At 43.1% G+C, this 13115-nt stretch overlaps 1 protein-coding gene across 5 annotated transcripts; it reads left to right on the plus strand.

The window, feature by feature from the left end:
* Positions 1 to 28: 28 nt before the first annotated feature.
* Positions 29 to 11636, plus strand: dglucy (D-glutamate cyclase). 5 transcript variants are annotated; one of them, XM_031788005.1, is made up of 12 exons: positions 29 to 81; positions 769 to 882; positions 2077 to 2230; positions 3077 to 3275; positions 3514 to 3664; positions 3760 to 3882; positions 3985 to 4455; positions 4565 to 4664; positions 4750 to 4898; positions 5096 to 5215; positions 6751 to 6911; positions 9660 to 11345. In XM_031788005.1, the coding sequence occupies exons 2-12, from the start codon at positions 777 to 779 to the stop codon at positions 9807 to 9809; spliced, it is 1884 nt and encodes a 627-aa protein (XP_031643865.1). In that variant the 5' UTR covers positions 29 to 81; positions 769 to 776; the 3' UTR covers positions 9810 to 11345. The 5 variants fall into 5 exon arrangements, with proteins under 5 accessions (XP_031643865.1, XP_020356990.1, XP_020356988.1 ...); XM_020501401.2 differs by lacking the exon at positions 29 to 81 and adding an exon at positions 100 to 323; XM_020501399.2 differs by lacking the exon at positions 29 to 81 and adding an exon at positions 157 to 305.
* Positions 11637 to 13115: the final 1479 nt, after the last annotated feature.

Consider the following 13115-nt stretch of genomic DNA (forward strand, 5'->3'; position numbering starts at 1 on the left):
AATTGGGTACACCGTGAGATTTCGGATCCAGTATTGCCTAGATTCTCGCGAGAAGAAAAATCAAACATGAAAACACCCAAGGTCAGTAGTCGTCACTATTTACCAGTCACAGCCATATACCCCGCCTATTTCTACACTTTCTCTTCTTAAAATTTGATTTTAAACCTAACGACACTGCTAACCTTATGCCTTACCATAACCTTAAATTAATACCAAATGTTTTGTTTAGTTTTTTAGGAATCTTTACGATTTTGACTTTGTGGCTGTGCTATCTAGTGGAAACCAAGTGCACGGACTGAGCGGAAGTATTGCCATTTGCAAGAGTATTATTTTGTTCTTCCAAATTCGCTTATGGGAATATTCATTAGCTACTACTAAAAACATTAATACCACGCATTCAGAGCGGTTTATATCAGAAATAGTTTGCTTTGCGCTTTCCACTTCCTTTCACCATGAACAGTGAAAAATCGACAAGAAGCTTATATATGTTTTCTTATCATGTGCTACCATTATTCGTAAACATACATTTATGGTATGCATAGGTTATACATGTATCATGTTAAAGAGGACGCATGCCTCCCACTTTACACTTACATAATAAACTCAAACCTCTTTGTATAATTATTACAACACTTTTCAGCCAAATTTGAATAGCATTAGCTAGCCACTCGGATGTCACAGTTTTGAATTGATCGATTACCCCCAAAGAAAGTATTTTAGATGCATTTTGAATAGGCCTGTGTGCTTTTTGCCTACCTCTCATTTCAGGTTTGAGCATGTTTCAGGCGTGGCAAGGTATAAGGTCACTCACCAACTCAATTCAACGGTATCCAGTGCAAAGACTAGTGTGTGTAAAGGCCACCACCACTAGACCGTGCTCAGGTAAGATATCCAAGTAACACCACTTCTACTTTCATCGAGTTGAATATGTTGATCACCAGAATCGATCAAATCCAATCAATAGAAAACAGACAATAGACATGTATCTTTTCAGCAAATGTCAGTTTTCTATTTTGAGGACCCAGGTCAATCATTAGTTTAGGAAGTTGATTCCATCACCTAGCTGTATGTGAATATGTAACCCATTACCTAATTCCAGCTACAGTAGTATCTCTCGCTTGCCAGACTTGAAGTCTCACATTGACTCAGTATATAAATCTGTCTGGCCAGTGTCACTACAGTAGCCTGATATCAAACCTCGTCCATTCTAAGGCTAAGCATTTGGAGGAGGCGTTTGGTCAATGAGATTAGCCTACATCTGACACCCATTGACAAAATAACCAATATAGCGCACCCTCTAGTAGACAGCAGTGAGGTGAGAGGCAACAGTAGCTGAGCCAGGTCAGTAGAGATGTCTAAGTGTCAGTCTGTTATGAGCTCTAGTGCGCTAAGGGCTCTGATCCGTAAGAAAAGCCATGGCATAGAGAACACTTCTGGACTTGCTGCAGGTAGGTATGGCATATAGCATATTTTAAACTGGGTGGTTCGAGCCCTGAATGCAGATTGGCTGACAGCCGTGGTATATCAGACAGTATACCACGGGTATGACAAAACATTTATTTTTACTTCTCTAAGTACGTTGGTAACCAGTTTATAATAGAAATTAGGCATATCGGGAGTTTGTGGTATATGGCTAATATACCACGGCTAAGGGCTGTATCCAGGCACATTTAAGAACAGCCCTTAGCCGTGGTATATTGGCCATACCACACACCCTTGTGCCTTATTGCTTAAATATCACAACAATACTGCTTGAAAAATTAACCAGCTGTATCGTCAGAGTGACGTTTACATTTAGGGCATTCAGGATGGCAACAAAGGATAAGAAAGTAACATATTGTTCTATAGACCTACAGTGCAGTACATTTTGTGTGACTACTGTCAGTTAAAATCTTTGATGTAATGGTTAATTATTGAATGCAACCTCATGCACTGAACAAGCTCAAATATTTAACTTCCTCACTTTCTCTCCCCCAGGCTTTATAGAGTGGCACACATCTGAATCAAACAATGCATTACAATTCAGTGTACAATCTGACTCAATATTCCTTTTCATCATCAACATCTGATTGACAGGCTACCAGCAGGCTAATGTGGTGATCCTCCATAAGAGCCTAGCAGATGACTTTGAGGCATTCTGCCATGCCAACCCCAGCCCCCTGCCCCTGCTGTACAGAAGTCAGCCTGGGGAGTGGGGCTGTCCACCTCTCGCTGCAGACGCAGACATCAGGTACTGACTGAAACACCCCTAACACAAAATCCGACAACCATTACAATACAAATGCAACCAAATAACATGGACACTACATAATACATGGTACCAACAAACACATCACACAATAAGCCTACAGAGACTGCACTATCTTGAATTGGTTATATTTAATGTTATTATGGGGGGTATTCCTGAATCTAGGGAGGCATTCATGTGATGCTAACTCTAGAGAGTTGTGACTTTGATGGTCATTTTTATGTCTTGAAGCAATCCCTTGACTACCCATGTGAGGTTATTTTATGTGCAAAGAAGATGTCTGTTCAGAATATAGCAGTTCAGGCCGGGCAAAGTCTACTCTGAGTGGCCATGTAGATTTAACGCTTGAGGATAATCTCTGTCTTGTATTCATGTAATTATTTCCAGGACATGACCCTGCGTTTAGGACACATTTTATAACTGAGACATTTACCCATTCATCTTCCCCCATTGTTTTCCAACCTTTCACACTGCAGTAAAGCTAGTGTTGTTGTCTGTGTGTGCAGAGACTTTCAATAAAAACAGGCTGCGTTGTGTGAATGTAGGCTCTAGTCCATGTTCTCAGGAAAGGGAACTGTGCCAGAGTATTTTCCACTGAGTTTCCACTTCCTATTCACTAGACAATGAGAGTTCTGTTTGATCAACAGTAAATAGCATTCAAACAGCTTCTCCAGTCTATTCCTAGCTCTCTTGCTGCATCTGTCTGTCTGTTTGCCTGTCTGTCTCTCTGTGTCTGTCTGTCAAGGACCCAAAGTTGCTTTACAATGATAGAACAAAAACAATCAGTAGTACAAAATCAAAAGCATTTCTATACATCTACTTTTCCAGAGTGGACTGTCCCCAGTACTGTGTGTTTAAGGATGGCCTGCTGGTATCCAGAGTGTCCAGCCTGATGTCCTACAGCGGTCAGCTCCAGGACATGGTCAGCTTCTACCTGGGCTGTAGCTTCAGCTTTGAGAGGACACTGCGGAAGGCCGGGGTCCCTGTCCGAAATGTGGAGCAGAACTGTAATGTCAGCATGTTCAGGGTGAGACTGGGAAGGAGGGTTTCTGCCAGGTAGAAATCTGGAGCGAGTCACTGTGCCAACAGAACAGAATATAGTGATTTTCCACCAAGAAGGACATTCTTTTTCACAGGCTCGTAATTACCATATTTCTGATTTGGAAACAAACATATGCATAGTTCAAGAGACAAGACATACAATATACACAATGAGTAAAGCACATCATTTAGGCCTGTTTTTTAATACACTGTCCCCTCTGCAGACATCTCTCCAGTGTAGAGGAGTGGGTCAGTTCCAGTGCCCTATGGTGGTGACTATGAGACCGGTACCTGAGGAGAAGCTGGACCTTGTGGTCCAGATCACTCACCTGACCCCTCTGGCCCATGGAGGACCCATCCACATCGGGGACCCAGGTACACAACTACAGATGAGTCCTTTGTTTGTAGAAAACCAAAAGGCCTTTTCTAGCAATTTACATCCTGTCTGAGTCTACAACATCTCATCACAGCTGTGCTGGGGATCCAGGACTTATCCAGGCCGGAGTATGGGGACCCGGTGGCCCTTGGCCCAGGAGATGTACCTGCGTTCTGGGCCTGTGGGGCCACTGGTGTGGAGGCTGTCCAGAGTTGCAGTGAGTGGCTGTCTGGTTGTAATATTTCTTACTGCACAACTGGCTAACAAGACACATATGGTGTTGGTTTCCCATTGACAAAGTATTCTTCTTCCTCCTCAGAGCCCCCACTGGCATTCACCCACTCTCCAGGCTGCATGTTCGTCACTGATCGACAGGACTCATCCGTCTTTGCGTCCACATCCACCCCTGAGCCTGACCAATGCCCTCTGACTTTCTCCATCTCCCAGCAGCCTTTGCACTTCAGTGTGGCGTCCAAGGCTGTAGTCCAGAGCATACGAGACCTGGAGAAGATCATTGGCGAGGACCCAGGGGAGAGAGGTATCCGTGCATTGTTTGTCCAGGATGAGTTGCTGAGGTCTTGCCTGTCCCTCTCCCACTCCTCATCTGTGCTCATCACTACGGGGTTCCCCACCCACTACACACACAACCCCCCTGAGGAGACAGACGGGCCCCCCGGAGCCATCGCCATAGCAGCCACCCTCCAGGCCCTCCAGAAGGAGGTTGCTATAGTGACAGATCACCGTGCCCTGGAGATGAATCAGAGGATTATGGAGGATGCAGTAAAGAAAGGTACATGATTTGGCATATGTGTACGTGTGCCCTAGCCCTGACTCTATACAGAATTCTGTCAGTTTAGCTCCATATGTTTGGCTGCCCTCTAACCTGTTTGTGTTTCTAGGTGTGATAAAGACAGCCGTACCACTGCTCAGTTACCAAGGCAACAGCCCAGACTCAGCACTGTACTTCCTGTGTCATAACGGAGACCATAAAAAGCCCAGGTGATGACCTCAGCTTTCAACACGCACACCTTTCACTCCATCCTATTCACGTGGGTCAATTTAGTATTTTGTCTGTTATGCTCAGGTTTGACCACTTGGTGGCAATAGAGCGCAGTGGCAGAGCATCTGATGGGAACTACTACAATATGAGAGGAGTGAACATCAAACACCTGGTGGACCCTATAGATGATCTATTCACCACAGCCAGCACCATCCCTGGCATCAGCACCACAGGTTGGTACAGATACTATGGAGTTTGGTATTCAGGTAGGCTACTGAAAGGTCCACCCGCTATGCACACAGATCTGTAGAATAATATGCATGTCTCAATACAGACGTGTGTGTGTGTGTGTGTGTGTGTGTGTGTGTGTGTGTGTGTGTGTGTGTGTGTGTGTGTGTGTGTGTGTGTGTGTGTGTGTGTGTGTAAATAGGGATAGGAGATGGCGGGAACGAGCTGGGCATGGGCAAGGTGAAGGAGGCAGTGAGAGAACACATGCCCAATGGGAGCCTGATAGCCTGTGACGTGGCTGCTGACTTTGCCATCACTGCAGGTTGGGAATTAATTATGTATTCATTTAGACTTTATTTATTTACGTTTCAAATCGCCTTTAGCGACCATCCTTACAGGATTATTTACTATATTATATAAAGGGTTGGGTATGTTACTTTCTAAATGTAATTTGTTACTCTCCTACCCTGATTATATTATTAGATACTGCGTTTAGATTTACAATGAGCAGATTGGAGCTCATTCTCTAGTGCCTTCTGCAGGCCAAGGTATATAACTGCAGGCAGAAGGATGGTTGTCTCAGGTTTGATCAAGGGTTGTGTATTATGAACTGCATTCCATATAGTCAGGCTGTGTGCTACTGCAGGACAGTGTCACCACCACAGACATGCTCACTGAAACAGTCAGACACGCTCTCACCAACATCCTCTCACCATGAATCAGAGGTCAGAGCAGAAGTAGTTTCTTGCGTCAGCTGACCAGAGGAGAAGAGAAACTGTCCGGTTCACCTCTGAATACACACACACACACTGAAACAGTCAGACGCTCTCACCTCAACATCCTCTCACCATGAATCAGAGGTCAGAGCAGTAGTTTCTTGCTTCAGCTGACCAGAGGAGAAGAAAAAGTGTCCGGCTCACCTCAGACAACACACACACACACACACAACAATAGAGTATTCACACAGCATTCGGTGAGTAAGATTTCCAATGAATACTTTACACACACAACACTTAAACTTAAATACTTATTATGTTGAGAAGTTTACACTCGCAGACGAGAGACAACCCACTGGGCAAAAACTGATTGAATCAACATTGTTTCAACATCCGTGCCAGCAGAATACCACCCTTCTGAAGCTAAGCAGGGTTGGTCCTGGTCAGTCCCTGGATGGGAGACCAGATGCTGCTGGAAGTTGTGTTGGACGGTCAAAAAAAATGTGCTAATGCCTCATGACAGTGATTGGGGACATTGCCCTGTGTAGGGTGCCGTCTTTAGGATGCGATGTTAAACGGGTGTCCTGACTCTGGTCAATAAAGATCCCATGGTACTTATTGTAAGAATAGGGTTGTTAACCCCGGTGTCCTGGCTAAATTCCTAATCTGACCTTCATGGCCACCTAATCATCCCCAGCTTACAATTGGCTCATTCATCCCTCTCCTCTCCCCTGTAACTATTCCCCAGTTTGTTGCTATAAATGAGAACGTGTTCTCAATCAACTTACCTGGTAAAATAAGGGTTAAATAAATGTGGTGTTGAATCAATGTGAAAAACTGCTTGGATTTGTAGAAAGTCAACAACGTAAGGGCATTTAGTATTTTTTTCACCCAACTTTTAACGATAATCCAATGACATGAAATTTTTTGTTGATTTCACCAAATGTAAATGAAAAACTAGACGTTGAACTGACATCTGCGCCCAGTGTATAACCATTTGTGTTTATCATTTAAAAAATCTCATTAGATCATGAGACAGCATCATTAAGAGGGTGTATGAGGGAGACTGAGAAAAATTGAAGTTGTAAAACTGTTTTGAATCTCATCCTGTTCTTCGTCTCTACCTGTCTCTGGGTTGTAGGAGTGTCTAACTGGGGAGGCTACGGCATGGCCTGTGCTCTATACATCCTCAGTCTCTGTCCCATCCACCAGCGGTACCTCCACAAAGGCCTGGGCCAGCCTCACCCACCTACCCAGGACCAGCACCAGGCCTGGGCTGCTAGCCTGCCCTCTGTAGCCAAGGTACGGTAGTTCCTAGATCACACTGTACAACTTAAGAACAATACATTTGACAACAACATAAGGGCAATGTTACGGTTGTGATACAAATGATAATGTTGAGTTTGTCTGCACAAAAATGTTTACACCACATGAGTTGAACTGGGCCAGGGATGTAGTCAAGGTAGGAATGTCCAGGCCCGGCTCTAGGCCAAACTAATTCTATGTCTATATGTCTCTAGGTATATCTATGCTTCATTACATGCAGATCGTAGGCATGGGGTCAGAGCAGAGGCCCTCCACTGTCACAGTGAGATCATTATAGTGAGGTGCAGATAGAGTCCCTAGAAAAAGGCCGGGCCGCCACATTCTGGCCATTTATGTATGCGTGGTGAACTCCCAGACCACTTCAGAACCCCAGCAAAGCCAATGTGTCATTAACCTATACATCTGTATACATCTCACAACGCTGGGCATCTGTTCCTAAACCTATTGAAAATAAGCAGTGTTTTAAATTAAATGGTTGGCTTGCAAAAGTATATGCCCTATCTATAGCCAAATTTGGCAATCTGTGCTGGCCCCTAGCCATAGATAAAGCATAAACTTTTGCAAGCCAACCTTTTAATTTAAAACACTGCTTATTTTCAATAGGTTTAGGAACAGATGCCCAGTGTTGTGAGATTTATACAGCACTTGACACAGATGTTTAACTCAACTAACTCACAACTAGCATTTAAGCCATCTCATAATATTCTTTACAGTACAGTATCTGTATTACAGTACTTGGGAAGCATCGAAGTGATGGTTAAACAGTGCATGAGCAGGTTGCAGTGAGACGAGCACTGTAATTCAGACCCCTTGACTTTTCCCACATTTTGTTACATTACAGTCTAATTCTAACATTGGTTAAATAAAACATCTCATCAATCTACACACAATACCCAATAATGACAAAGTGAAAACAGGTTTTTAGATTGGTTTTGCAAATGTATAAAATTTTGTAAAAAACACACGTTATTTACGTAAGTATTCAGACCCTTTGCTATAAGACTAAATTGAGCTCAGGTGCATTCTGTTTCCATTGATCATCCTTGAGATGTTTCTACAAGTTGATTGTAGTCTATCTGTGGTAAATTCAATTGATTGCCTGACATGATGACTCCTTGCTGTCCCCAGTCCACCTGGCCATGCTGCTGCTCCAGTTTCAACTTCCACCTGACTGTGCTGCTGCTCCAGTTTCAACTGTTCTGCCTTATTATTATTCGACCATGCTGGTCATTTATGAACATTTGAACATCTTGGCCATGTTCTGTTATAATCTCCACCCGGCACAGCCAGAAGAGGACTGGCCACCCCTCATAGCCTGGTTCCTCTCTAGGTTTCTTCCTAGGTATTGGCCTTTCTAGGGAGTTTTTCCTAGCCACCGTGCTTCTACACCTGCATTGCTTGCTGTTTGGGGTTTTAGGCTGGGTTTCTGTACAGCACTTTGAGATATCAGCTGATGTACGAAGGGCTATATAAATAAATTTGATTTGATTTGATGATTGCACATGTGGAAAGGAACACACCTATCTATATAAGGTCCCATAGTTGACAGTGCATGTCAGAGCAAAAAACAAAAACCAAAGGAATTGTCTGTAGAGCTCAAGATTCTCTGGTCTGATGAAACCAAGATTGAACTCCTTGGCCTGAATGCCAAGCGTCACATCTGGAAGAAACCAGGCACCACTCATCACCTGGCCAATACTATCCCTACGGTGAAGCGTGTGGTGGCAGCATCATGCTGTGGGAATGTATTTCAGTGGCAGGGACTGGGAGACTAGGATCAAGGGAAAGATTAACGGAGCAAAGTACAGAGAGATCTTTGATGAAATCTTGCTCTCAGGACCTCAGACTGGGGCAAAGGTTCACCTTACAACTTTAGGACAACGACCCTAAGCACACAGCCAAGACAAAGCAGGAATGGCTTCGGGACAAGTCTCTGAATGTCCTTGAGTGGCCCAGCCAGAACCGGACATGAACCCGATCAAACATCTCTGGAGAGACCTGAAAATAGCTGTGCAGTGACGTTCCCCATCCAACCTGACAGAGCTAGAGAGAATCTGCAGAGAAGAATGGGAGAAACTCCCCAAATACAGGTGTACCAAGCTTGTAGTGTCATACCAAAGAATACTCGAGGCTGTAATCGCTGCCAAAAGGTGCTTCAACAAAGTACTGAGTAAAGGGTCTGAATACCTATGTAAATGTTTTAGCAGTTTATTTTAAATACATTTGCAAAAATGTCTATAACCTGTTTTTGCCTTGTCATTGGGGTATTGTGTGTCAATTTTTTTATTTATTCAACCTTTATTTAACTAGGCAAGTCAGTTAAGAACAATTTCATATTTATAATGACGGCCTACACCGGCAAATGCTGGGCCAATTGTGCACCGCCCTATGGGACTCCCAATCACGGAACCAGGGTGTCTGTAGTGACGCCTCTAGCACTGAGATGCAGTGCTTTAGACCACTGCGCCACTTGGTTGCCCAGATTGAGATATAAAAAAAAAACGTAACAATATGTGAGAAAAGTCAAGGGCTCTGAATACATTCCAAATGCACTGTAGGTCAGTGTTTCCTCCAGATCCCCAGTCATTATTTATAGTTACATCAGTCGTGGTAGTGTTGCAATTAAACATATATGTGGACTTGATGGGGGTCCAGAGGACCAGTTTGAGAAACTTTCTGCTATATTTTAACCTGTGTCATCGGTCTCTGTTTGCCATGCCATAGGAGGAGGAGATGCTGTCTATCCTGGTACAACATGGTGTCCGCAGCGGAAAGACAGGAACCCTGGGCATGGAGGTGGACGGCCTGACCTTTCACCCCACACACTCTGACCTCATCAGAAAGCTCAGGGACCGCACCTCACAGAGAAAGTGAAACTACACCTTACAAACTACCACCTATGCAAGGTAGTGAACACACCACCAACCCACGCAGAGTAGTGAAAATAGCATGCCGTTGCTGTCATTCGCATCCCCTCCTCCTCCCTATCCACCACACCACCTCCCCCAACGATTGGAGATGGTCCTTGGTCAGTGACCAGGTGGAAGCACCACCCGAGCCAAAAGCTACTACACTGCAAAACCCTACACTATCTCACATCATTAATCATCTGATTGCATGGAACCTGATCACAATATTACAGTACATGGCAACCTTCCTAAAGGCTTGAGTTTGATGCTGTCATGTTTGGATCAAACCGAGAAATGAGGTGTGGAGTTGGAGGAGTTGTGAATTGCCTGCAGCTGTATATTTAATTGCTCCCGAACGTTTAGAACTTCATAAATTAAAAACCTTTATCCTTTTGTAGCTCAGTCGGTAGAGTATGGCGCTTGTACTGCCAGGGTAGGGGGTTCGATTCCCGGGCCCACCCATTCATAAAATGTATGTATGCATGACTAAGTTGCTTTGGATAAAAGTGTCTGCTACGTTGCATATATTATGTTACTATAATATTACAAGCTAAAGCCTGATATCAGACAACGCCATAAACCAAGTTGATTTTATAGCTTTGTGATCTTAATTCTATTATAAACAAGGCACTAGATTAGAACTATATACAACAGTTTTTTTGTGATATAGACCTCAAATACCACAATTCCCAACCTCTCAAATATCTTGTGTTGTTTTTTTTGTTAGTAAAATCATCTTGTGTTGATTAGTAGGACCAAATGAATATAACCAAATAGAGAATCAGTCACGCACACACAGATCCGAAGGCAGACTGCTCTCAGGGACAGTTGACTGCCTTTGTGGCACACTGCCAACTGTGCTATTCTACTAACACTTCGTCTCCAGCTTCCATATAAAAGTCAGAGGGGTCTGTGTGTTTTATACACCAGAAATACTGGCTTGGTAACTTTTTGTCTTCCTTAGCTATGAGTTGGTGAGCAAAACACTTGCTAAGAGCAGAGTACCACTGAAACCTGTGTTCTAAAAACCATCTGTAATTATTCAGAGATATTGTTTAAAGTTACTCAACACACACTGTCTTACTAATATTAATGGTGTTAATGACATTTGTATTCAAAATCATAGTCACTTGTGATTATTTTAATACACTACATAAACTGTTAAATTATGCAATACTAATTTGAAAAGTAATCAAAGTGCTGTTATCTGATTAGACGCAGAGATTCCACTGAAACATGATTTCATCTACTATCAGTGCCAGCGTGTGCCATGCTAGGGGCCACCCTCCCTAAATATCCCACCTTCTCTCTCCCTCTCTCCCTTACTTCCTCCCTCCGCAGCCAATGTCACTCACAGATCTGTCTAAAACAACCTTTCACACACACATCTTACCGTCAACACTGTTTGACAAACACATGGTATGGTTTCAGGCAACCCTGCAAAGACTGAAGACATATTGAATTCTCCAGCCAAATAATTAAATCCAACATTATGCTCCTACTCTTGCTTCTAGTCCTTATGTCACACAGTTTGTTTATCTATGGTTTTCTTATCTAACATGGATATAATAGAAAGCAATGATATTAGGTTTGACCTTTCCAAATGAAGCCCTTTCCTTCTAGGTTCAGCCAAAGTAAAGTTAGTGTCGTCCAAGGAGGCTTCTGTTGCTAGGTTAATAAACAAACCAAGGCTTTTTCTTTGCTAGCGACTGGTTACACCTGAGAATGTTTAGCATTACTCAATGATGGAATTAATGAGTTGCTTACTTGATAAAATAAATGTTAAAATGCAGAACTGAACTGTTATCTGTGGAGCTCTGGTTCAGCCCAACAAAAACAGGACGCTGACAATTAGTGTCAATTCAACTCTAGTCCCACTGAGCCGTGTGTGTGTGTATGCACGGTTCTGCTTCAAGTGTGTTTGGAGTTTGATGCATTAGTTGTGTTTGAGTGTGTAGTTCTATTTGGAACCTAATCCAACTGCCAAGGCAAAGTTAACCAACTGGGTGTTTCTGGGACAACTCCTTCACAGGTGAGAGAGATGGTCGACGTGATAGAGGAATGGCTGTAGTTGCATCTGCCTCAAACTCCTACACGGTGGCAAAAGTGTGAAAAATGAGAACACACAAGACAATTTGTTTTATGCCTAAGACATATCAGATGAGCAATCTAAATCAGATGCAAATGAATGCATCAAATCTTGGAGAAACAAATACAGGAAATCCCTCTCTTCAAGAGAACACAATCCCAGAGGAAGACACCTTAACTCTACAGAAGAATCCTGACACATTATGGCAGCATTTTAATATTGATGTTGTAAATATGAGAGATGTGCTGAGAACATTTCCAATGAGACCAAATGAAAAGAAAAACAGCAAGGGTTCATAACTTCAGCAGAAGTAGAATAAAAGTCATGTAACAGCAACTATCCTACGCAACAAGAATGCATTTCCTGCATCACTGAATACAGTGTGTCACTGCTAATGTCAAGCAAGGCCACATGGCCACAAAGCAAATCTTTCAAATAGCAAGAATTCAACAGGAGAAGAGAACATTAAACCCATGAATTGGTTAAGACATATCTACAAAAATAGACTTTGAACATTACTCAGATATATATGTTCTTGTGTGGTTAAAGTGACATGCATACATATACATACAGTATTTGATAACATTAGAGACCCTGGGCTGATAGCGACATATGAGTCAACACTATTGTTACACAGTCTCCTACTGTATGAAGTTATTCACCCATGATTTATGAGCTCTGATGTTTGCCTTACATGTTCCAATTCATCATCATCCTGAGAACAACCAGTCTATCCTTAGGAGATATACAACTGCCTCCTTCACCATTGAAAAGCCTCTTTTCCTATGTCCTTCTGCTTTGGGAAGATCTGGTACTTAAGAAAGTAAAAATACCAATGTAAGGAGGGGAAAAATGCAGCAGAAAATCTGTGCAGTGTGAAAGGTGAGAGGTCAGCTGTGCTGGTCCTCCTGTGGGTCGTTTAACCTGGAAATACTCAGGCTGTGTGGCCAGGACACAGACTGGGAAGACATGGGGATGGGAGCGTCATGGGGCTGTTCCAACTAAGACATCCTTAATAGAGGCAGGGAAGGCCCCTGGGAAAGAGAATGCGGTGGAGAACATTGTGATCGACCTATGCTCCACAAAGAAGTCAAGTAAGTCAGGACCTCTGGGGTACTACTGAGCTGGACTCCGCTGGAATAATCCACTTAAAATCTATCTTTTGGTATTTGTTTAATTGGT

The sequence above is a fragment of the Oncorhynchus kisutch genome, linkage group LG14 (assembly GCF_002021735.2).
Source record: "Oncorhynchus kisutch isolate 150728-3 linkage group LG14, Okis_V2, whole genome shotgun sequence".
NCBI lineage: Eukaryota > Metazoa > Chordata > Actinopteri > Salmoniformes > Salmonidae > Oncorhynchus > Oncorhynchus kisutch.